Source organism: Staurois parvus, unplaced genomic scaffold (genome assembly GCF_062004578.1).
Source record: "Staurois parvus isolate SC_StPar_1 unplaced genomic scaffold, SC_StPar_1.0 ptg000031l, whole genome shotgun sequence".
Taxonomy (NCBI): Eukaryota; Metazoa; Chordata; class Amphibia; order Anura; family Ranidae; genus Staurois; species Staurois parvus.
The window spans coordinates 13,992,097-14,018,515 of NW_028317827.1; the positions used below are offsets into that span (position 1 = coordinate 13,992,097).

The 26,419-nt window shown below is 40.5% G+C and overlaps 1 protein-coding gene across 1 annotated transcript in view; it reads right to left on the reverse strand.

Annotated features, from left to right (window-relative positions):
* GALNT3 (polypeptide N-acetylgalactosaminyltransferase 3) overlaps nucleotides 1-26,419 on the reverse strand; it is a 74,258-nt gene that overhangs the window by 35,031 nt on the left and 12,808 nt on the right. Inside the window, exons 2-3 of the mRNA XM_089660227.1 lie at nucleotides 4,679-5,265; nucleotides 1,511-1,683 (exon numbers count right to left, since the gene is read on the reverse strand). Coding sequence (XP_089516353.1) covers nucleotides 1,511-1,683; nucleotides 4,679-5,178 — 673 coding nt within the window. The 5' untranslated portion in view covers nucleotides 5,179-5,265. The remainder of the gene's footprint in view (nucleotides 1-1,510; nucleotides 1,684-4,678; nucleotides 5,266-26,419) is intronic.

The window sequence follows — 26,419 nt, forward strand, 5'->3', positions numbered from 1 at the left end:
AAAATAATTGTATTTATATGTTTATGTACTGTGGGAGACCAGATATAGTGAATATAGGGTCTTAGGTTTAGACTTAGAAAAACAGATGAGAAGTTAAAGTGTCACTAAACCCATCTAGTATTTTACACTTCTACACGAAGCCAAGCATATGGTAAATCAATATCATTTCTTTAAAATATTTGCACTTATTCCTAAACGTTTTGTAATTTTATTTTTTTATATATAATCTTTATTTTTCCTTATAAATAATGCAAAGAACAGAAAAAAAGGACTATAATTATCAGACACTGCGTTAAGTTTTAACTTGGCTTAGGAACTAACAAATATTGTAGATCCCCTCATTAAAGCTGTACTTCATTCATCAAATACCACAGTAGACTGAACCCATCTTCTTTACAGTGATTTGTATTTGTATTATATCATTGTATTCTCAATGATATAATATGTATAATAAAGGTGCAGTGCTAATAAGAAAAACACTAAGTGGAAGGCGCAAAACAATAAATATAATAAATGCAAATAAAGGTGACTTAATAATGAATATGTGACAATAAAAAATGCAATCTGAGTGAAGCGCACTGATCGGCACTAAAGTGACATAAATGAATAATATAAAGGGAGGAGCCTGCATACTGACATCACGCTGCCGTGTCCGCATGATGGTCCGCCAGCTATCTTTGTGAGCGATTTTTAGCTTCTTTACATGCTCCACGTGGATGCTTTTAATACTGCAAATAAAATACTACACTATTAGCAGTTTCTGTTTCTGGGCTCCTTTGTGAGCTGGTTCCTTCAGGATTTTTGCCATTATTCATAACGAGGAGTGATCACTGTGCTGGATGAATCTCCTATTCTGGTCCATCTCAGCTTCAGTTTGTCTGTGCCTAACGGGAACATAGCTTTACTGTATGTGGAGGAGGTTGCTACCTATGCTTCATATGCGCATTTTACATGCGCTTCTGGTGAGTGCATTGTAAAGAAGTCACTTTCCCAGATTCACTTATCACAGGAAGTCACAACCTTCATTTGGACTGAATTTCATTGTTTAACATTGGACTTTGCATTAGTTTTCATTTACCACCCCTGTTGATTTATTTCACTACAGTCACTAATTTTGTTGCCACTATTGCACTGCCATTCCAGTGCTACACTATATTCATTTCATTATATTATTCATTTATGTCATTTTTAGTGCCAATCAGTGCGCTTCACTCAGATTGCATTTTTTGTTGTCGCATATTCACTATTAAGTCACCTTTATTTGCATTTATCATATTTATTCTTTTGTACCTTCCGCTTAGTGTTTTTCTTATTAGCACTGCACCTTTATTATGCATATTATATCATTCAGGATATTGAGGGTGGTCCTTTGTGCCAGCGGCTTGCCTCTTTCCCTGTGCGCTCACTGACATCTTTTTGTTTATTTTAGTTATTTGTAAGTAACTTTTACAATCTCAGGTGTTGTAAATAAGCAATGCCAAAATTAGTTTTTAAGGTCCAATCAACTTACCATCTACGCTGGCATCATCCACCATTATAATCTCCTTGAGAACAATGGACGGTGACGTATACATAACACTGTATACAGTGCGCAAAAGAGTAGACCAGGCTTCATTGTGGAACACGATTATGATGCTAGTCGTGGGCAGTGGTGGACAACGCTTAAACTTCTGTTCAATACACCTAAAGGGAAAATACCAGTCAACCAGAATGTGAGTTATTTAAAGGGTTACTCCACTTTCATGAAAAAAGAATTAACAAAACAAAAAATAATAAATAGTATACTGTATACAATTGCGATTCAAATCATATTGCGATTGAATATTATTTAAAATGTGCTTTCCTTTTCAATATGCAGTGCTGTAATTCTCTGTAAAATGCAATGCAATATGGCTACCTGGAGGCGTTCCATACACAGACATGTCATTTCCTGCCTGTGTGATTGGCTCAGTGATTTTCCTAGAAATCTGCACTAAGATACAACATATTTTGCCATCCCCTGCAACATGTCATTTTTGGTGGGATACTCCCAAAAGGAAATCAAGTCTAAAAGGGATGCTGACCCTGCAGCTTTCCTCATTAGAGACCTGCAAGTGCAGCAGCTGATTGATAATTATAAATCCACTCACATACAGATTTACCCTGTAGATAGACACAGATAAACAAACAGCTATTTCTCCAGAATAACAAAAGGTAGGCATCTGCAACAACGTTTGTTAAAATCCTTGCAATGTACACAGACCCCCCAGAGAGGAATGTTTTTTTCTCAATAAAAGTGGTGTCACTCCTTACGTAGGAGTCGAGAGGGAGTTTTTCAGCTGGTAGTTATCAAAGTGAAGATTGCAGAAATATATATGATCTTCTTGTGTTATATAGAACAGATTTTATTCATTGCTGACTTGTTCCGGATTGGGTGGAATTATCTTTTACAGGATGAATAAACAGGAGTACCCCAGTCCACTCCTCAGTAGAGGAAGAGACGTATCCACTATACTATACAGGATTCTGTATTCAGAGTGGAAGGTAATGTGCCTCATCTTTTGTAGTACTGCTTGAGCCTTGTGCGGACTCAAAGCAAACAGAAGCACAACTTGGTTCATCAGACCTTATATAAAGTACCATCACATGAATATACACATCTCACCAAGGAACCAGTAATTCCCAGGTGGTAGTCAAAATCAGGGGTGGCTCTTAGGACATTCTCTTGTAGCCACCTAGGGTTTTCTTGCAACTTTTATCAAATTATTTCAGCCATGTCTTTAACCGATCACAGAAAAAAAACCTTACAAAATGAAATTATACTACAAACATCAACATTATAACTTGAAAAGCCCTGTCTGCCCAAAGCCTCTATTTCCCATACTGTCAGTGCAAACCATCCATACCTTTCAGTTGTCAGTAGTCTGGTTTTTTGGTATTATACAAACAGACTTAAATAAATACACCCAAAGTCCAAAAAAAGTCCAAAGAAACATCAATGCGTCACTACGTCACTTGCCCTGGACGCGTTTCGTGATGCGTTGACGTTCCCGGAAGTGCCGTGGCGGCCATTTTGGAGTCTGGAACACATGGTTGGTCATATCCCTAGGACTTTCAGTCTCTATCTGGCATCCTTCTAGAGCTTAAGGACCATCGTTTTGGAGCCATCGTTGGGTATTATCGCTGTATATATAACCTATATGATCTGGAAGCTGTTTTTTATCAATTTTAATGTATATGAAGAGTGTTTGGGGATTCTTCACCAATCATCTGGATCAGTGTGTATCTATTGATCAAGACTGAGGACTTTATGTGTATATCTTTTCCAAATTTTGGACTTTCTTTGGACCTCTTTTGGACTTTGGATGTATTTATTTAAGTCTGTTTGTATAATTTTCTTTTTTTGTTGGTACTTCAGGGGAAGGATTGTGAAACAACTTAATTGGGTTTTTTTATTAAGGTGGGTGCGTGCTGTTCCATATTTATTCTGTTTTTTGGTATATAGCAGTACCATGATATACTGTGTTAGCCATGCGTAGTAGTAGAAAACTAAAAATGTAGGTGACACTTTTCATATGGATAAATGATTATATTTTTTAGGTCCAAGCTTTCAAAAACACTTTCCTTCTCCCAGCATTTTTTTTCCTAAGTAGAAAAATCTGTGGGACCATGTCTTGTTGATATAGATTTTAAGAAGAGGCTGCCTGCAATCTAAATTACATACACACAAATTATTTAGCTTCCATTTATTAGTTACAATCTGCAGTAGGTATTACATGGCGTTTAGAGAAGAGGAAGGATACACTGCATACTACAGGTTATTGGCAAAAGGATGGCAGTCTAACTGCTGTTCCTAAACAGGACTTTAGGAGCTTTTGGAATTTTTTGCCAAAACCCTTGAACTCAACTCAATAAAAGCCTATGTGTCCATGCACACATAGGCTTTTACCAAAATTCAGGAGCAGCAGAGTTTAGAGGCAGTTAAACATTCCTCTGCTGTACTCCCAAGAATGGCGTACAGGAGAGGAACGCTTTAGCAAAAAAAAGTCAAACGCGGCAAAAATGCATGTAAGGTCCACCTAAGCTCTAGATGCATTCATTCATTTCAAGGACTCTGGCAAATTAAATGAATAAACGTCTAAGTGTTAAACGCATTTGTCTGCTGCCAGGAAAGTTAGCATCTAGGGGTGTTCCAGTGTGCATGTATCGTTAGGAAGAGGCACCGTGGAAGCCCTGATTTGTCTGCTAGTGACCATTAGAGGGTCGTACAAGGACAGCCAGGTAATTAGCATTTTTTTATAGCATCAGTAATGGCAGCCTACAAAGTTCCCATAAAGTGCATCTAAAGCTAAAATGTTTTTATGTCTTGATAGAGTTGTCAGGGATTGGAACCCTTGTCACGTTTCAATTTCACGCTGTGTGTCTTACAAGGGAGATTCACCCTCTCTATGTGTCCTGGTGGCTATTGTCACCAGACTAAAAGTGAAAGAAAATCCACAATTTTGAGCTGTTACAGCTGTCTAAACAAGGAATTTGTCCAAACTTTGGAGAGATATTCTCTTATTTTCCGTTAGGGAAACATCTCCCCAATGAGACACTCTATCCAAAATGAATAAAATATGTTTTGGCTTTAGATAGTCTATTGTCTAGCCTAAAAAACATGACATGTAACATGACAAAAATTAGACGCTCAGCATACTCAGGAGGCCTTGTGTCTGGTCCCAGGTCCCGATGTAATGAAATTCTGTCACTAGCAAAGGCATTGAAACAATGTTTCTTTTCTCCTTGTTCTCGCTCTTCCTGCTCCTCAGGGGTGAGTTTGTCCATTTTAAATGGCTTTCCAGCAGCTCCTGGGGCATTTGAATCCTGAGGTGGGCGCTCAAGGAAAGGCTTAAGTTCTGCCGCTGTATAATATCCAGGTAAACACCGTCTTTTTCCATCATCATCAAACTGCTTTTCTGGCGCCTTGATCTGCATTTTTGGCATTGAATCTTTAATATTATTTACAGCATCCATTACCATGTCCAACATCTTTTTTTTCTTCACACGGGAACCATCATGTGCTGAAAGCTCGTCCATTTCTCGATCAACTACTTCTTTTTGTATTAAGAACACAAAAGCCATAAAAAGGAGGGTGACAGCACCAAGCTTCCAGTGCATGAATCGCTGGCCTAGAACCAGCCTTTTAAAGTTTGTCATGTCTATTTTTGCACTCGTCAACCAACGAGAAGAAAATGTAATCTACAGCGTAGCCATTATTTTCAGGGTAACGTCATCTTCCAAGACCTATAAAACAAAAGTTTTTAAATTACTTAAATATACAAAGTAACAAAACAAAATAAAATGGTGAAATCCAACAAGGCATACATAATAATTAGTCTACTAAACTGTAAAGGCAACTGCAACCATTTTTCTACTTTTCCACAAAGGGAAGAGTAAGGACTCGCTCATTTCAGGGGTCAAAAACAACCAAAAGTTGTGATGCATGAAGCATATTAATTCCTAGAATAAGATAGCTGCATGATTGCCCCCCCCCCCCTTCCATCAGGGCTTGAGATTGAAAACATAAATGGACTGGAAGTGAACTACAGTGAGCTGGACCTTTACAAACACAGTTCTAGTCGGCAGCTGGTTTGGCTGACAAACCAGCTGCTGGCAAGACCTGTGCTTGTAATCACACTGGAAGAAATACCATTAAAAGGTCCTGTTCACGTCTAGTCTATTCATACGGTTTTCAGTCCCAAGCCCTGATGAAGGGGGCACAGTTCTGGACCTGTGAAATGTGTTGGTTACTCTTTGTCCTCCTGACTTTTGGTCAGTGGTGCAGTGCTTCAATTTACATTTTTTGTTTCATTACAGTACAAGCCAAGGATAGTGTCGAGATCCTCTGGAGTGTAGAGCCTATCTGCCCAGGAAACAGATCATCTAAATTAGGGGTCTCCAAACTTTTTAAACAAAGGGCCAGTTTACTGTCCTTCATACATTTACGGGGACTGGACTGTGACCGGCGGGAGTAGAAAAAGCCTCAGCGTTACTGGGAATAAGACACTGGGATTAAAAAATTACATAACACTTGTGCCAAGTAAGCAGAGGCATAGTGCCCCATCATTGGTATTAGTGGGAGGAATAGTGCCCCATCATTGGTATTAATGGGAGGAATTGTGTTCCATCATTATTATTAGTGGGAGGAATAGTGCCCCATCATCGATGTCAGTGGGAGGATTAGTGCCCAATTGTTTATATCTCTGGAAGGAATAATGCCTATTCATTGATGCCAGTTGGAGGAATGGGGCCCCACTGTTGCAATCAGTGGAAATTTTGGTACCTCATCAATAGTGTCAATGGGAGGAACAGTGCATCACCAATGGTGTCAATGGGAGGAACAGTGCATCATCAATGGTGTCAGTGGGAGGAAAAATGTCTCATATCAGTCGGAGGAACAGTGCCTCAAGGGCTGGATAAAGGCAAGTAAAAGGGCCATATTCAGCCCACGGACCACAGATTGGGCATCACGGATCTATATCAACATCAATATCTTTAAATATCTTTTACATTCTTAAGCAATACTAAGAAGATAATCTTACAGATCTAGCACTATCTTTACAATTTCCTTAGCAATAAAAACATGGCAGAGATTCTAAATCTTCTCTACTCTATCTATATAAAATAAAAGCTTGGGCCGGAGATGGGCTTTAGGAATGACCATTATTTCAAATTGAAGAGCCTCTTATTAACAGATCCCCTCCTGATCAAAATGGAGCTTGTCCCATGTGAAAGGGGCCTTAGAGTTTAAGCTTTACTTACTGACTTTATACTTTTGAGACTCAAAAAGCACTAAAGCCAAAGACAGTCAGGCAAATAGCACTTCCAAGGGGAGCTCAACAATAGCAGCCTACATATTTCTCTCATGACAATTTTCCTTTAAATAGGTAGAATTATGTAGCCATTAATGAAGTTATTAAGTAATTAAGTTATTAAGTAGCTAAAGTTAGTTAAACTTTATAGGTCAGCATTTCTCCATAAGCTTCCCTTTAACATTTATTAAAGCAAATGTTTCAGTGATTCATGTGAAAGTCATGAAGCATATTAATTCCTAGAATAAGATAGCTGCATGACTGTGACGACTCATTATATGCAGAAGGAATACACTGAATAAACAGGTGTGCCTATTTAGCACAGTTCCACATCTGCAATACGCATTGCTAGGCTCAGTGTAGGCTGATTTGACCTTTACAATGCCTGAATTCACAGTAATTAAAGAACACAAGTCTCCCTAATATGTAATTAAAGTGAAAAGAAACACATTTCTGTATATGTTATGCTGTTGGACACAGCACAAATTGCCGTTACAAGAATTCAGCTGTGTGGAGCCACTAGAGAAGAAAAAGGACAACAACAACAAGAAACAAATAGGTTGGGCCGTCCAAGCTACATCACCAAACTCATCTCAAATTATCACCAAAACCATCCACTTCGCTCCTCGTAAGATCTTCTGTTATCTTGCGTCTTCCACACCTCCAGGAGTTCTCCAGAGCATCTTACCTTCTATGGAACTCTATCTCAATCTGTCCGACTGTCTCCCAATCTATTCTTTTTTAGATGATCCCTGAAAACCTACATCCTCAAAGAAGCTTATCCCACCTTCCCCTCAAAACTGGGCTTCAACCTTCTTCATCAGCTCATCTTTCACTGTTATTACCATTTGAACCACCTGCAATCCCCTCCTTTTAGATTATAAGCTTTCAAAAACGGAGCCCTCCTAACGCTCTTGCATAGCATGGTCTCCCTTTGGCAGGCCATAGACTAGTCAAAAACCAAGCATGCGGTCTATCAAAAAATGAAAATAGCGCATACAATTGTGCCATCATTTGGTTCGTTTTTCAAAAACAAAATCCAGCTTGTTGGATCAGGCACTTTCGATTGCGACTCAAAAATCTTGTATTGCAGATGACACACTAATGATGTGAAAAACGAACAACCAAGAATTTTTATTCGGTTTTCAGCTCGTCTATGGCCTGCCCTAATTTTGTAGTTTTGTGCAAACTGTTGGCGCTATATAAATCCTGTATAATAATAAGACATAAACTGGTGAAAATTGAACCATGCCTATGTTGTTGGACATTAGAGTGTAAGTGTAGCCAACATTTTGGCTACAGTAGGGAAGGGTTAAAACGCCTATCAGGTTATTTGTTACTGTCGGTGTCCTGCTGGAGAGATATCCCTTCACTTCCCGTCTTAAAAACAAAAGATTATGTCAGAGATATCTAAAACATTTGTCCCTATTGGAAGATTTTTCCTAACCCTTTTTTTTCATGGCAATTCTAAAATTTAGTATACCCCTTTGCTTTGTGTATTGGTAACTAAGGTCACCAGACCAAACAGAGGAGTTTATCTCCCCATTAGATACACAGACCACAATGAAAAAACATGACCGACGTTCTAATCCCATAACATTCTATCAATTAAAAAAAAAAAAAGTTTTGCATTTACAAATGCTTAACTGAAGATATTAACCCTTTAAATTATTCTTCTATCATTGCAAAATATCAGAACTTCACCTTCAGGGTGTCAGGTTGCTCAGCATACAGTAAACAGCCTCCAGCACTAATAAGACAAGATTTTTGGCAAAGTATCTTGTGGGTGCTTTGTACAAAAAGAATACAGCAAGGTGACCTGAATTGCAATCTTATCAGAAATGTAAATTACATCAGAGAAGAATTGTAAAATGCTCTTAAAGGATAGGTTCACCTTTGGAACATGTTACATGCTCCATCTGTTTTTAGGGTGGAAAATGTAACATGTTCCAGCATCTGCAACCCTCAATCCCACCTTCCTGTGACAGAGGGTGGGGGATCTTCTCCCTACACCCGCTGTCACAATTTAAAAACAGAATGGCCATGTGTGGTTTTCTGTAAATGAATAGCCTGCAAGTACCATGAGCCATTGCGGCTGATGGCTTGCAGTTCTCAACGAAATATGAGGGGGTTGGTGAGCTGTGTGGTGGTTCATTGATTCCTCCTAATCTCAAGTAACTGCCTGTCCGTACAAGGTACGGGTGGACAGCTATCCTGAGAGTCTGCAGGAGCCTGACACTGCGCCTGTGATCTGCTGATCGAGGGTTCAATGCTCTGCAGGCTCCTTAGAAAAAAAATAAAATAATAAATGCACAATAAATATGCATTTACTATTTTTTCAAAAGGCGAACTTACCCTTTAACTTGGATCAAAATGGATAACAGGGACATTAATAGAACCGACATTTGTCGCGTTATAAATTTGCATTTTGTGTTTTTCATGCATTTTAGATGCTTTACCCTAAAGCTTATGTAACATGTTTGTATGAAAACTGTATCAAAGCAGGCATTCTTACATACACGCTTTTATTCTGTTTATTTATAAAATGTATAAAGAATATGTGAAAACCAAATACAAGAGGAAATGCTATGTATTAGGGCATTGAATGAATATGATATTTTATATAAACCTTAAAAAACATACATTTACCATGTGTCTGTCTTCTTCAAACTAAATCATGAAGTAAATCAAAACCATGGAGAGACAGGGACTTTTCCAGCACCCGGAATGCGCAAAATGTAATTAAGGGCTTCAGTCCACAAATGCTTTTTTCAAAAATGCTGTCCTTCACTTCATGAAAACAAATCTACTTCTTTCTTACTAAAAATTAATTTTTTCAAATATCACAAAATAGTTAAAAATGGGTACACAGAAGAATGCACCTTGAAAAATTGTAGGTTTTGCTACTTTTATAAGTGTTCTACAATTCGGTTTAGTTTTTCAAACTTACTTGTACACATCCATAATTAGGTGAGCAATGCTAAAAAAAAAAAAAAAAAAAAAAACAAACAAAACACTGCAGATAATCAGAACTTTCTCCAGTGTATCCATTTATAACTTAACAATAACAGTAATAAAGCCGCCATTTTGTAAACGCAACTCTATGAAACTTTAGGCAGCTTAAATCCATTAATGATTTACTAGACTATGTCTATACAGTATTTATTTTTGCCAAACCATTACATGTGTCAGTGATAGGAAGCTGAAATAAAAGGAGGTATATGAATTAGAAATCCCCTTGAAACCTATACTTTTATAAAGCTAAGCCATCATGTTGTCTGGTTTTGGAAAAAGGATCCATAGGATGGCTTGACCCACCATACTCAAACTCCCCGCCCACGGAAGCCCTGCATAAGCGTCTATTATTTTCCAGTATGGGGAACGGATATTTGTGTAGTAACGCTGAACCAGTAGGAATGAAAATGGTTTTTATTGTGGATCTAAAAAAAAGGTGGTGGTGGTAGTGGTGGGGGTCTCTTTGAAGAAGGTACACCAGTATGGTGTGTTAAGGTCTAATTCAGGTCCTAGGCTGCTGTCTCTCTGAGCACAATGGATTTATCGCTCATCAGAACATTTGATCATAGAGGTATGGCTGGGAGAACCTAGTACAAAACCGTTATCTTTCTTCAAAATTAATTTATAATATTTATTATTTTGAGTATGTGCAGCGTGGTATGGTGGGCAGTAAGTATACAGGGGGAGATTTACTAAAAAAATGGAGAGTGCAACATCCGGTGCAACTCTGCAAAGAAACCAATCAGCTTCCAAGTTTTATTGCCAGAGCTTAATTGAACAAGCTGAAGATAGATGCCGAATGGCTACCATGCAGAGCCCGACCAGATTCTGAGTGCTCCAGTTTTAGTAAATCAACTCTACAGATTCCTGATTTGTCAAAGATGATGTATTGTACAAGAGGAATATGGAAAAGGCAAATATAACTTGGCTATGGTACTCCTACACAGCAAACTTTAGTGCAGTGTATGCAAAAAACAGGGCTGCCTGGTTGGAGGACATACATTGCAGCTATGCTGAATGGGCTCAGCTGGCTCATGTGCAACAGCCCTTAAGGTAGAAGTGTTCAATTATGAAAAACAGCAATATTTCTACGGACAGAAATTTTCACAGAAAAATCTCTATAAACAGGGGATTGCTCCTGGAAATCAACTGGTAATTACAGTTCTAGGGAGGTGTAGGGTATAAACAGTTGGATTTTAAGCCAGATGTATGGACAGCAGATAACAACAAAAGTAGGCAAGACTTGGAAGAAAAAGGTCTCACACTGAAGACCCATGTCTTTGCATGAAACACCTTCTGTAGTTCCTAGTTTGCCTATGAAATTTGTCTCGCCACAACAGCAATGGGAGATAGGCATATGTGAAGTGTTCAATGACCATTCATACATATCTGCCTATCAGAAAGGAGGTCAGTATGGTGAATATGTGGAGCGGAAGAACCAGGACATTCATGCATCTGTCACTTTGTGTTTTGTCTAGAGCTGTAGAGACAACAGAAGTTCCCATGAGAAGTCTCCAGGGACTTCGCAAGATTAGCTGAAAAAATAGAATTGGAATCTGCCCTCAGGTATTCTGCCTGCAACTTGCTCAGGTCTGTACAGATGTTGTTCCTGTAAAAGCAGATAGCTTGTGCTTGAATTACAGTGCATTATTGTGCGCAGGTGTCTGTCATTTGTTAGCAGTTCATGTAAATTTGGACATTCGGTGGGACTGGCTTCTGCATCCTGGAGGAACTGCCAGTAATCACTGTGACATGTACACTGGAAGAGCCAGTTTGGCCGGAAAAGAGTGCTGCGTGTACCAGAGAACTTGGAAAAATCAAGAGCAAAGATGTCATTGATGGGATCACGCTAAATAAAAACAAAACAAAAAAAAAAAAAAGGATCTTCAATGTTCTTGTTCTTTCAACCCTTGAATAAGCCAGAACATACTGCTCTGCAAAGAGACTCGTTTTATTAACACATTTTTTTGGGAGGTGAACAGACATAAGCTCGATTTCCAACTGAGAATGTTCAATTGTTGCCATGTGAAAAACTTTACAAACGGTATAAACCAGCTTTTTAAGGAGGAACCCTTAAAATAACTTTTCCAATGTCAAGCTGTCCAAACATGGTCAGATTTTCACTTGAAGGTTCTTAGAAAAAAATGTTCAGTAGAACATTCTTTCATGCAGTCATTGAGTCAACTATTGAAAGCCCTTATGATTTCTTCCAGATCTGCTATATCAGTGGAATCCCAGGTGTATTAAACTGGTTTTATTACAATATGTATGATTTTTCTCAAATGAAAAACTACATTCACAGAATTTTGTTGGTCTGAGAAAAGATTCCGCCCGGCTCCTTCAAGTTTTCTTGTCACTACAGTCAAAAACAACTTTGGTTTGGCCCCACTAACCTATAGAAAATCAAAAAATGTTCCAAAGATGACTATATTCAAATTAAATTCTGCTGGTGTAGGCAAGCTTCGGTGAGCCCCTGCTAATAATTACTACATCTACAGCTCACAGTACATTAGTGTGATGTTCACTGGGAGAAATGTTCTTACATTTGTTATTATTGGGAAACACTCCCTACAGATAACAAAAAGGGATCATTGGTGTCAGTAGTTATTTATCTGAAAGGAAGAATTTGCTTATTGCTTAAGGAACCCCTAGAAACCTTTGGAGGAACCCCAGAGTTCCACATCAACCTGGTGGAGAAAGGCTGCTGTAGCCTGTATCCATTCCAGACATGTTTCTACATTTCCATATGAACGCAGTGGATACCAGGGACGTAACTACAAATCATAAGGCCCCAAAGCACGTTTTTGAGTTTAGGAGTTCTGTCTTAACTCTAACTTGCATGTTTATTCCTGGTCAGCAACTTAGAAATGAAGGGGATCAGCAATGACAGCCCCCCCGCCGCACTACTCAGTCAGTTTAGGGTGAGAACCAGTGGGGGATATTGAATGTCCTATAGACTGCAGTGATAAAATTTACCTGCAGTAGTTTGTGTCTCCACCTCCCGTACAAGGACAGAATAAGGGTGTCATGCTTTTACATGATGAGCAGCAACTTGTTTATTGTACATCTAGGAACATTCAACTGGGAATTACAACACCACCATCTGAACTGGAAATTCCAGTGGGGATTCTGATGGGGATTTCTCTCCACGGGAGCACCTGAGTGACAAAAGAAGCAAGACTGAACATCCAAGATCAAAAGGAGCAGAGTTGGGTGGAGTTGCCCTTAAAAAGTGATCATAGTGACGGACTCAGCCTTGCTTGTCAAAATATGTAATTTTCTTAACTCTCTGCTAATTATGTTGCCACATAAATGTCAGTTTTTAAAGTGGACCTTTCAGCAACTTTTCAAGTCTGCATGAACAAATTCCTGACATGTCACACTACTCAGAAACAGTATAATTTTTCAGAAAATTTCTACTTTTAATTATTAAAAAACAAACATTATTGAGTTCCAGTCAAGTATCTTTGCCTAAGTCGAGATGATGTCTTCAGTCTGCTGCAGGCAAGAAGGAGCACTTCCAACTTGGACCAAAGTAACTACAGCATGTACAGTCCCTTGAAAAAGTATTCATACCTCTTGAAATTCTCCACATTTTGTCATGTTACAACCAAAAACGTAAATGAATTTGATTAGGATTTTATGTGACAGACCAACACAAAGTGGCACATAATTGTGAATTGGAAGGAAAATGATAAATGGTTTTCAAGATTTTTTACAAATAAATATTTGAAAAGTGTGGCGTGCATTTGTATCTAGCCCCCCTGAGTCAATACTTTGTAGAACCACCTTTTGCTCCAATAACAGCTGCAAGTCTTTTTGGGGATGTCTCTACCAGCTTTGCACATCTAGAGAGTGACATTTTTACCCATTCTTCTTTGCAAAATAGCTCAAGCATCCTGATTGGATGGAGAGCATCTGTGAACAGCAATTTTCAAGTCTTGCCACAGATTCTCAATTGGATTTAGGTCTGGACTTCGACTGGGCCATTCTAACACATGAATATGCTTTGATTTAAACCATTCCATTGTAGCTCTGGCTGTATGTTTAGGATCGTTGTCCTGCTGGAAGGTGAACCTCCGCCCAGTCTTAAGTCTCTTGCAGACTCTAACAGATTTTCTTTTAAGATTGCCCTGTATTTGGCGCCATCCATCTTCCCATCAACTCTGACCAGCTTCCCTGTGCCTGCTGGAGAAAAACATCCCCACAACATGATGCTACCACCACATTTCACGGTGGGGATGGGGTGTTCAGGGTGATGTGCAGTGTTAGTTTTCCGCCACACATAGCGTTTTGCTTTTAGGCCAAAAAGTTCAGTTTTCATCTCACCTGACCAGAGCACCTTCTTCCACATGTTTGCAGTTTGCAAGAAGCCATGTGGGAGACACAGCAAATAGGACTTCTTATGGCTTTCTTTCAACAATGGCTTTCCTCTTGCCACTCTTCCATAAAGGCCAGATTTGTGGAGTGCACAACTAATAATTGTTCTGTCGACAGATTCTCCCACCTGAGCTGTGGATCTCTGCAGCTCCTCCAGAGTTACCATGGGCCTCTTGGCTGCTTCATTGATTAATGTTCTCCCTGCCCGGCCTGTCAGTTTAGGTGGTGGCCATGTCTTGGTAAGTTTGCAGTTGTACCATAATCTTTCCCTTTTCAGATGATGGATTGAACAGTGCTTTTTAAAATGTTCAAAGCTTGGGATATTTTTTTTTTTTTTTATAACCGAACTCTACGATAAACTTATCCACAATTTTATCCCTGACCTGTCTGGTGTGCTCCGTGACCTTCATGATGCTGTTTGTACACTAATGTTCTCTAACAAACCACTTCACAGAACAGCTGTATTTATACTGAGATTAAATTACACAAAGGTGGACTCTTTTTAATAATTAGCTGACTTCTAAATCAACTGGTTCCACTAGATATTAGTTAGGGATATCAGAGTAAAGGGGGCTGAATGCAAATACACGCCACACTTTTCAGATATTTGTAAAAAAATTTGAAAACCATTTATCATTTTCCTTCCACTTCACAATCATGTGCCACTTTGTGTTGGTCTATCACATAAAATTCCAATCAAATACATTTATGTTTTTGGTTGTAACATGATAAAATGTGGAAAATTTCAAGGGGTATGAATACTTTTTCAAGGCACTGTATATGACACACCTGATGGATGCTGCTGGAAATCAGCTACTCCTGTGATCTCCATTTGTTTCCGAGTCCCATGCTGAGTGGCTGGCCTGATGCATTGTAGACACAGGAGGTTGGCTGCTTGACATGGACACCATTCAGAGGATGTTTTGTATTTTCTAAATGAAAGCAAAGTATTTTCTGATTGGATGCGGTGGAGAGGCCGAGTGGTGACATCATGCTCTTTACCTCATCCAACCGGAGAACCCTTTCATTCTTTCAGACAATACAAAAACATTCTCTAATTAGTGTCCATGCCAAGCAGCCAAGCTTCTGTGCTCACAATGCATCAGACTGGATGCATAGCATGGGACCGGCAAACAAGTGGAAATAACTGGAGTAGTGGTGTCTACTTCAGTGATTTCCACCAGAATTAGCTAGGTATGTCATATACACTCACCAGCCATTTTATTAGGTACACCTTCTAGTATCGGGTTGGACCCCCTTTTGCCTTCAGAACTGCCTTAATTCTTCAAGGCATAAATTCAACAAGGTGAGGGAAACATTCCTCAGAGATTTTGGTCCATATTGACATGAGTTACTGTTGCCTATCATAACAATCCAGTTTGCCCATTTTTCTCTGACCTCTGACATCAACAAGGCATTTTTGTCTACACAACTGCGGCTCACTGGATATTTTCTCTTTTCTGGATCAATCTGTGTAAACCCTAGAGATGGTTGTGCTTGAAAATCCAAGTAGATCAGCAGTTTTTGAAATGCTCAGACCAGCCCATCTGGCACCAACAACCATGCAATGTTCAAAGTCACTTAAATCCCCTTTCTTCCCCATTCTGATACTCAGTTTGAACTTCAGAAAGTTGTCTTCACCACGTCTATATGCCTGAGTTGCTGCCATGTGATTGGCTAATTAATTTCTGTTACAAAGCAATTGAACAGGTATACCTAATAAAAAGTGTCTTGTGAGTGTAGTTATATTGCTGGAACAATGTAACTACGTATAATTTGCTACATATAAGTTCAAAAAACGCTGGGAAAAACGCTAGCTAAAAAACACTGGTAATAGCAGTTAGGGGTGCAAAGGAGGAGTTAGCAGTATTATATTAGCATTTTTACAGTACATGTAGAGGAAAAAAGTATTAAAAAAAAAAGCTGTAAAAGAAGAACTTCAGTAGCGTTTAGTGTTTTTTTCTGCTGGAAAAACACTCCAAAAAAAAAATTTCTGCTCCTAGATGCTGAAGCTCAAAAAATGCTACTAGCCTAAAGCAGTGTGCATGGACACATAGGACAACACTATTTAGCTTCTAGGAGCAGAACAAATATGCTGATAACAGCTTCTAGGAGCTTAAAAAAATGCTAGTGTGCATGGAGCCTGAATGTAAAAAATCTATGCTAAGAAATATGGAGCCTGTCATTGATGACTTCTCCCAAATATGCTAGTTGTGTAAAGCTGGCACAAAATTTTCAAATTTCAGGCAAATCTTGTTGAACTGGCCAAAATTCAAGCTGTTGGTGGCCCTGTCAGCACCCCCTACCCATTATTATCCATATAACAAATACATGTTGATGTGAGTAGTTCAGGGCGGTGTGATAGGTTCCCTCTTACGGTTTCCCTCTTATTTTCCCTTTTTTAACCTTTAATGCTGCAACCTGACAATCCATTTAATTCTATGCCCTGTGTAAAATGCAGACATGCCACATTTTTCTGCAATGCAGTTGAGCGCAGCACTATAAAATGACAGGGCACACTGAAAAATTGAAAACAAGTGGCATGGTGTGAATGAGCCCTTACTGGTTTTGGTATTATATGTTATAATTTGTGTATGTATGTATGTATGTATGTATGTACAGTCATGGCCGAAATTGTTGGCACCCTTGATATTTCTCCAGGAAATCATGTATTTCTCACGAAACGTATTGCATTAACACATGTTTTGCTATACACATGTTTATTCCCTTTGTGTGTATTGGGACAAAACAAAAAAAGGGAGGAAAGAAAGCAAATTCGACATAATGTCACACAAACCTCCAAAAATGGGCTGGACAAAAGTATTGGCACCCTTTCACAACTGCGGATAAATAAGAATGTTACAAGCATGTGATGCTCCTGTAAACTCACCTGGGGCAAGTAACAGGTGTGGGCAATATAGAAATCACACCTGAAAGCAGATAAAAAGGAGAGACGTTCACTTAACCTTTGCATTGTGTGTCTGTCTGTGCCACACTAAGCATGGACAACAGAAAGAGGAGACGAGAACTGTCTGAGGACCTGAGAACCAAAATTGTGGCAAAATATCAACAATCTCAAGGTTACAAGTCCATCTCCAGAGAACTAGATTTGCCTTTGTCCACAGTGCGCAACATTATCAAGAAGTTTGCAACCCATGGCACTGTAGCTAATCTCCCTGGTCGTGGACGGATGAGGAAAATTGATGAAAGATTGCAACGCAGAATAGTCCGGATGGTGGATAAGCAGCCCCAAACATGTTCCAAAGACATTCAAGCTGTCCTGCAGGCTCAGGGAGCATCAGTGTCAGCGCGAACTATCCGTCGACATTTAAATGAAATGAAACGCTATGGCAGGAGACCCAGGAGGACCCCACTGCTGACACAGAGACATAAAAAAGCAAGACTACAGTTTGCCAAAATGTACTTGAGTAAGCCAAAAGCCTTCTGGGAAAACGTCTTGTGGACAGATGAGACCAAGATAGAGCTTTTCGGTAAAGCACATCATTCTACTGTTTACCGAAAACGGAATGAGGCCTACAAAGAACAAAACACAGTACCTACGGTAAAATATGGTGGAGGTTCAATGATGTTTTGGGGTTGTTTTGCTGCCTCTGGCACTGGGTGCCTTGACTGTGTGCAAGGCATCATGAAATCTGAGGATTACCAAAGGATTTTGGGTCGCACTGTAGGGCCCAGTGTCAGAAAGCTGGGTTTGCGTCCAAGATCCTGGGTCTTCCAGCAGGACAATGACCCCAAACATACGTCAAAAAGCACTCAGAAATGGATGGCAAAGAAGCGCTGGAGAGTTCTGAAGTGGCCAGCAATGAGCCCAGATCTAAATCCCATTGAACACCTGTGGAGAGATCTTAAAATTGCTGTTGGGAAAAGGTGTCCTTCCAATAAGAGAGACCTGGAGCTGTTTGCAAAGGAAGAGTGGTCCAAAATTCCGGGTGAGAGGTGTCAGAAGCTTATTGATGGTTATAGGAAGCGACTGATTTCAGTTATGTTTTCCAAAGGGTGTGCAACCAAATATTAAGTTAAGGGTGCCAATACTTTTGTCCAGCCCATTTTTGGGGTTTTGTGTGACATTATGTCATATTTGCTTTTCTGCCTCTGTTTTATATTTGTTCCAATACATACAAAGGGAATAAACATGTGTATAGCAAAACATGTGTTAATGCAATACCTTTTTTGTGTGAAATACTTGATTTTCAGGAAAAATATCAAGGGTGCCAACAATTTCGGCCATGACTGTATGTATGTATGTATATACAGGCGTACCTCAGTTTATGAACGCCTCGGTTAACAAAATTTTCGGTTTATGAATGAAAATCCATTGAAAATAATGCCTCAGTTTACGATTTTTTTTTGCAATACAAAGTTAGTTTCCCCAGGATGCATTGCGCCTGGGAGGTTTATAGCGCCAGCCCCATTCCTTTAAAGTGCACTTTATAAAGAGTTTTGAACAGATAGGACTTTTTTTTACTTTTTACTGACCTCTGGAATGGATTAATTGGTTTTCAGTGCATTTACAAATTTTTTTTTAAATCATGTCCCTGTACAGTATTTATGCCTTTAATGTGCACTTTATAAAGAGTTTTGAACAGATAAAGGACTTTTTTTTTTTTTTTTACTTTTTTCTGACCTCCGGGACGGATTAATTGGTTTTCAATGCATTCCTATGGGAAACCGCGCTTCGGTTTACAAATTTTACGCAATACAAAACATCCCGGAGAACGCATTAAATTTGTAAACCAAAGTACGCCTATATATATAAATATATATATATATAATAGTTTTTCCTAATTTTGTGTATCTATTTATCAAAGATGTGTCATTGATCATTTCCATACCTGCTAATTTAAACCTGTCTTCGGCTCATTCACACACTCATTCAGTAGCTTTATATACAACGCTATCCCTAAAGGTTAGGGTTGCTATGCCACTAGATACATAGGAATACCTTAGAGATTTCTTTGCATTTAATAAACCGATTTATTGGAAATGCTGTTCGTGTATTATCAGAGCAGAGCTAAAAAGTAAGGATGACACAGAGGGGCAGCATGGGTGCTGACAGATATTCCAATCCTTCAGTCAAGTTTCTGGGATCTATAGCTATAACTCAATTTACTGGTAAAAAAAAACAGATTTACTCTACGCACCGTAAGGTAGTGGCTGTAAGAGTTAGTTTTCTTTTTCTAAAATAATAAACATGTTATACTTATCTGCTCTGTGCAATGGAATTATACAAAAGGGCCCGAAACCTCCTCTTCTCAGGTTCCCTGCCGGTCCTCTGGGCTCCTCTTCTTCTGTGTCTGCCACCGTAGCAAGCTGCTTGCTATGGGGGGCAGACCTGCGGGCTCACTCCTGAGTTGGGCTGTGTGTGTCCATAGACCCCATCCCTGCTCTCTGATCACAGAATTTGATTGAAAGCAACAATTGCCAATGACCCCCACTGTTGCCACTTTGTCCTGTGATTGCAGGGAGAGAGGAGAGATCAGCTGCAGATGGGCACAGTGCTGGATCAAGTGAGGATTCCAGTAACTTTTGAGGGGAGTTGAGGGGGCTATACAAATACTGGGACATTTTTTTACCTTAAAGTGGTTGTAAACCTTTACAAATACCCAGTGAGGTGACTGGTCTCAGGTGATACACAGAAATGAAAGAAATCCTCCTAAATAAGTTGTACCTGTTTATCTACAACTGTCTGTTCCCTACATCCATTCAAACTACAGAAAATACACACAAATCTCTCAGCTCTGAAAAGCAGGGGGATGGGGAGCTGAAGTTACATCCGTGAGGAGAGCTCTAAGAGATGACTGGAAGGAAGGGACATGTCCCCCTCACAGTTCACAGGAACACAGCTGAGGCTGTCAGTCACAGGCTGTGTGCTGGAGGTCCCTCCTCCTTACCATTTTTCTCTTGGTGTCAGGAAATCTGTCAGAAGTAACTCATGCAGATAGCAGAAGAATAAAGGTATCAGACAGAAATGATAATTAGTACTCTGGACTGAGACAAGCACACACAATAGAGGGACATGCTTTGTTCATATTTCATGTCTGAGGTTTACAACCACATGAATGCAGGGACTGTATTAACACCTTCCCGCCCAACCTACAGTATAGCAGATTGACGGCCAGGCGGGACACTTCTCCTTCTGAGTGGGCGTAATATGGCGTCCTGTCAGAAGGAGCCGCACAGTGGCACGATCTGTCACTGGCTGTGTTCACAGGGCACAGCCGATGACATATCACTACACCGGCCCATTGCCAGTATCATGTGATCGCTGTGACCAGTCACAGTAGATCAAATTACAATTCTATACAATGTATGGCTTCCTGTCATGCCATCCATTGTATACATTTGTGTTGTTAACTGCGATTGGTCAAAGCAGTCACATGGTACAGACAGGGCCAATCACAGTTCATCTGTATCATGTGATGAGCTTTGCCCAATCACAGCTAATCACAACAAAAGACTGAATGAATCAGTTTCATTCAGTAACAATGATTGCAAATATCAATGAAATTAATTGGTATTAGCAATCATAATGTGTAAAAAAAAATCCTGATTACTTGCCCAGAGTAGTTCAATGTTACTATGGTAAAATTGTATTGCTTTGGGCACAGTGTATTGAAAAAAAAAATAGTAAAAGAAAAGAAAAAATTATCTAATAAAAAAAATTAACATTTTGAAAAAAAAAAAATTCTTTTTTTTTTTTACATGCAGTCACCAGTATGTATCCCTTATCACAGCCACACCAGTTATATAATAACACTCTATTGGACTGGTGACAATATGTAAAAAAAAAAAATTGTGAATTTATTTAACATTTCTTCATTTTCAAAAAATTGTAACAAAAACTTAAAAAAAAAAAAAAAAACTCACCATGCCTCTTACCTTGAACTGTCTATTTCCCAAAAATGGGTCATTTGGGTGGTATTTGTACTATCCTGGCGTTTTCGAGCCTCAAGAAATGAGATAGGCCGTCAGTACATCAGGATTGATTGATTTGTCAGATAAATATATACATAGTTTGTGGACTTTATAACTTTCTACAGACTACATAAGATACACTAATTTGGGGAATTTTCATTAAAGAAATGTCGCAGAATACATTTTGACCTAAATTTATGAAGAAATTTTATTTATTTGCAAAATTTTATAACAGAAACTAAGAAAAATGTAGGGTTTTTTTCAAAAGTTTCGGGTTTTTTTGTTAATTTAGCAAAACATAAAAACTCAGAGGTGATTAAATACCACCAATTGAAAGTTCTATTTGTGTGAAAAAAATATAACTTTTTTTATGGGTACAGTGTTGCATGACCGCACAATTGTCATTTAAACTGTGACAGCAGTGAAAGCTGAAAACTGGCTGGGGCAGGAAGCAGGCAAAAGTGCCCGGTATTGAAGTAGTTAAGGTATAAAATGTCTACCTTTGTAATCAGTTTCAGTTAGCCAGTTGCACATTCAGAGATGGCTGGTTTATAACACAAAAACAGCCTAAAATTGTGAAATAAATGTAGATTCCAACTTCTGTACCTCTGCTGCAGGCTATGTGGCCATTGTCAAACAAATAATAGAAACAATGGTTCTTATGGGCTGAAGCTTGAGGTAAAAAACAAGACAAATACAGCACTAAAGTCTCCTGGATTTATAATGCCATTTATTCCTAAATTAAATGCAGCAGTCTCTAACTGATAATTATTTTTAAATATTTCATATATATATATATATATATATATATATATATATAAAACAAGTAACCATCAATATGCACATCTGAATATCATCATTTCCAATACACCTTTCACAGCAATGCAGAGCGGGAGGCAGGACTGAGCTGAGCTGTGTGTGTCAATATATGCACATAGCCTGGCTTAGGAGCAAGCCCGCAGGTGGGTCCCCATAGGAAGCTGCTTCCTACGGTGGTGCACCGAGAAGAGGAGGAGCCTATAGCACCAGAGGGGGACTCAAGAAGTTGAGATTTAGGGCCGCTCTGTAATCCATTGCGCAGATCATGCACTGTGCTGCTGAAAATACTGCACTCAATATTTTGGTTAATGTTGGTGTATTAGGCAGCCATTTGAAATGAATGGTCCACCTTAACACAACACATATAAATGCATATGCAATTTAGTGGGCCACAGCTGAGCAGGTTGTTGAGAACATACCTCTACAGAATGAAGGGGTTTAGTACCTACAATCAGAAAGAAGTAAGTAGATATTACTTGTGGCCAGGTATGTGGTCAGTACCTGGGCAGATCAAAGACCTTCATTCTATCCATCTCAAATAATCTGAAAGAATTCAACTTTTAAACTACAAAAAAGGACTCAGGCAGAGTTTTACTTAATAATACATCAGATATAAAATCACTCACAAATTCATGTAGTGAGAGCAAAAAAGTCGATGAAAGAAACTCAAGCAACCATCAAACCAAGCTTCAGCCGAAGCGGTCAAGATCTTGGAAGAAAGCAAATAATGTTATCCCATTGTTTGATATATGGAAATGTAGATTATCTTTGTGCCAAGCACAGCTCAACCCATTGGAGAAAGCAATATTTACCGAAGGTTGTAACCAGTCTGTAGAATGTCATAGGATTAAAGTGGTTCTAAAGGCAGAACATTTTTACCTAATTCCCTGCATGAAGGTATAAAATGTCCCTGTATTTGTATTGCCCCCTCACCTCCCTTTATACTTTCCTGAGTCCTATCTCGATCCAGTGCTATGCCAGTCTGCAATGGCCCTCTCCTCTCTCTGCTCACATAGGACACACAGGCAGCAGCAGGAGCCATTGGCTCCTGCTGCTGTCAAGTCTGTGAGCAGGGGGTGGGGCTGAGCTGTGCTGTGTGTGTCTATAGCCCAGTTCAGGAGCTAGCACGCAGGTGCACCCCCATAGGAAGCGGTTTCCTATGGTGGTGCACTGAGAAGAGGAGCCTATAGCAGTGGCGGGGGACCCAAGAAGTAGAGATTTTTTGTGGTGTTTGGATGTGTTCCAGCTCATTTCTGTGCAGAAATTATTGCAGCAATGTCTAACATATTTCCTTTCATGCGAGACCTCAAAGTATGGTGTACCCGGGGGCGGACTGACAACTCATGGGGCCCCCGGGCAACAGGGGATCATGGGGCCCCTGTGTCCTTGCCCAAACTCAAAAAAGCCTATGAAAAAGGTACCAGGGGCATCTCATGGGGCCCCCTACTGACCCCGGGCCCTCGGGCAGTGCCCGAGTTTCCAAATGGTCAGTCCGCCCCTGGGTGTTACTGATAGGCAGCACTGATGAGCACTGGTGGGCACCGATAGGCAGCACTGACAGTCAGCACTGATGCGGTGGTACCAGGGGCAGACTGACAACTCCTGGGGCCCCCGGGCAATAGGGGATCATGGGGCCCCTGTGTCCTTGCCCAAACTCAAAAAAGCCTATGAAAAAGGTACCGGGGCATCTCATGGGGCCCCCTACTGACCCCGGGCCCTCAGGCAGTGCCCGAGTTTCCAAATGGTCAGTCCGCCCCTGGGTGGTACTGATAGGCGGCACTGATATGCAACAATGATGGGCACTAATAGGCAGCACTGATGGGTGGCACTGACTGACGGCACGGATGGGCACAGATCATCAGTGCTCTGATGATCGGTGCTGATCCATCCTCTGACAATTGCCAGTTATTGCTGTGACAGCGTGAGGAAAGTGCAGCCGATAACCGGCTACTGTATTTACCGGTGATCTGCTGTGTCATTGGACACGGCTGATCACATGGTAAAAGGCCACTGGGATTGGCCTTTTACCACATCACGTGATCAGCTGTGTCCATAGGACAAAGCGATCCCGGAGATCGCTGGGGGCGCGCAGGAGGGCACGTTCTGGGAGGACGTCATATGACGTCCTCCCAGAACTGGCCGGCCGCAGTGTACCTGTCATTCGGCTATCTGCAGTTGGCAAGTGGTTAAAGAGGAAATAAAGTTGGAAAAATAAAAATTGAGAACAGACAGGCTCTTAGATACAGAAGAGACGGGCAATGGCTCTTCTTCAATAACATACACTTACCTGCTTGTTTGCAATCCCCTGTAGAATGTATACGAAGCCGCACATGCAGAGCTCATTCTACATTCTGGCACACTTCCTGTGTGACCGAATGATGGCACTCCCATGCATGCGCTGGAGTGACTATCTCACGCCAGCCAGTCAAGATAGCCGAAGACTGGCACCCGGAAGAATTTGGGGAGAAGGTGCCAACACTGGTGAGGGACTTCTTTAAAGCGATTCTAAAAGGTTCATTTTTACATACCTGCTGTGTGCAGTGGTTTTGCACAGAGCAGCCTGGATCTTCCTCTTTTTAGATCCCTCACAGGCTCTCCTGGCATCTCGCTCCTGTCGGGTGCCCCCACAGCTAGCAGCTTGCTATGGGGCACCCGCTGCTCTGTGTGTCCATTCACACACAGAGCCACAGCTTGGCCCCACCCCCTATCTCTCCTCATTGGCTGACTGGCTATGATTGACAGCAGTGGGAGCCAATAGCTCCCATTTGCTTTCTCAGCCACTGAGGAGGCAGAGACCTGAGACAACCGAGGCTGTCATTCACATCGCTGGATCGTGATGAGGCTCAGGTAAGTATTGAGGGGGCTGGGGGCACTGCTGCACACAGAAGGTTTTTTACCTTCATGCATAGAATGCATGAAGGTAAAAAATCTTCAGTCTTTGCAACTACTTTAAAGTGGTTGTAAACCCACACATATACACAGTGAAGTGACTGGCCTCAGGTGATAGAAAAAGATTAAACAAATCCTCCCACATAAGTTGTACCGGTTTACTTGCAGTATTCTGTTATCTACACCCATTCAAATCCAGATTTTATAAAGCCTGTCTGAGCAGTTAGAAAAAAAAAAAAAAGGAGGCAGAGAGCTGAAATTACACTCTGTAGAGCTCAGTGAGGAGAGCTCTGAGAGCTGACTGGAGGGAAGAGACCCCCCCCCTTCACACAGCTCACAGGAATAGAGCTGGGGCTGTCAATCAGCTGGAGATCCCTCCCATCACCATTGTTCTCTTGGTGTCAGGATAACTTGTCATAAGTGACTCATGCTGATAGCAGGGGAAAGAGACAGCAGACAGAAATTACACTTAGTGCTCTGGATTGAGACAAATACACGCTATAGAGGGATATGCTTTGTACATCCTTCATGTCTGAGGTTTACAACCAAGGTCTGATGTCAGCTAGTGTCAGAGCTTAGACAAGACAATGAGGGCTGAGCACTGTCACATAGGAGAGATCGCATGCTTCCCCATACCCTGAAGCCCCGCTCTGTTAGCCCCTCCAAGTATGTGTACTCATGCAGTCACAGTTCCTTATTTCATAAAGGCATGCAGTTGTGTATGTCACCTGGTATTGGCTTCTTGTAGTCCCTATACAGCAGAGCTAAAGTGTGAGCAGAAGCACTACAAAAAGACAATCAGTTCACATTAAAGTGGAACTTCACTAAAATAGGGACATTCTGCTTTATGTCCTCTAATCTTACCCAGTCTTACACTTTTTTTCTTTTTTTTTTCTTGGGGGGGGGGGGGCAGCGGAGCATGTACCAGTACTCATTTCCACTGGAATACTCCAGGTGATCCCACTGGAAGTGCCCCATCACCTGCAACCTCCTGGGACATGTGGATCCATTCACAAAGCATAGCGTGACTTGTGCACGCACAGTGGGGAGCCGGTTGTGCAGCTGCAATGGGTCACAGTCTGCTTCCCGCAGCAAACATGCCAGCCCCGGGGACCCAAAAACTGGCATAGAGCCAGCCTGGGTGAGGACAGCACTGGATCCCTAGACAGGTATGTTTAATCTATATTTATAAAAATTTTCACAAGTACAAAAATATATAAATGTAAGTATCTAAAGACATAAAAAAATGGTCAGACATGTCTATTTCTTCAGAAACACCTAGAAATGTCCTTTTATTAAACGCCAGCAGCTACAGTATGTGTAGCTGCTAATTTTTTTTTTAACCTCTTCCCACCGACCATACGCATATGTCTGAGCATGACCATACACATGTGTAAACAACTTACTGTTTTGACAGCACGCTCCCGGCACAGTAGCCAGCGGGGATCAGTAAGCTCCCAATGCATTCTTGTGATCTAGAGCGTTCCAATCATGTGACTGTTGTGACAGCCAATCACAGTGATCACATGACCCCCATGCCCTCCTCC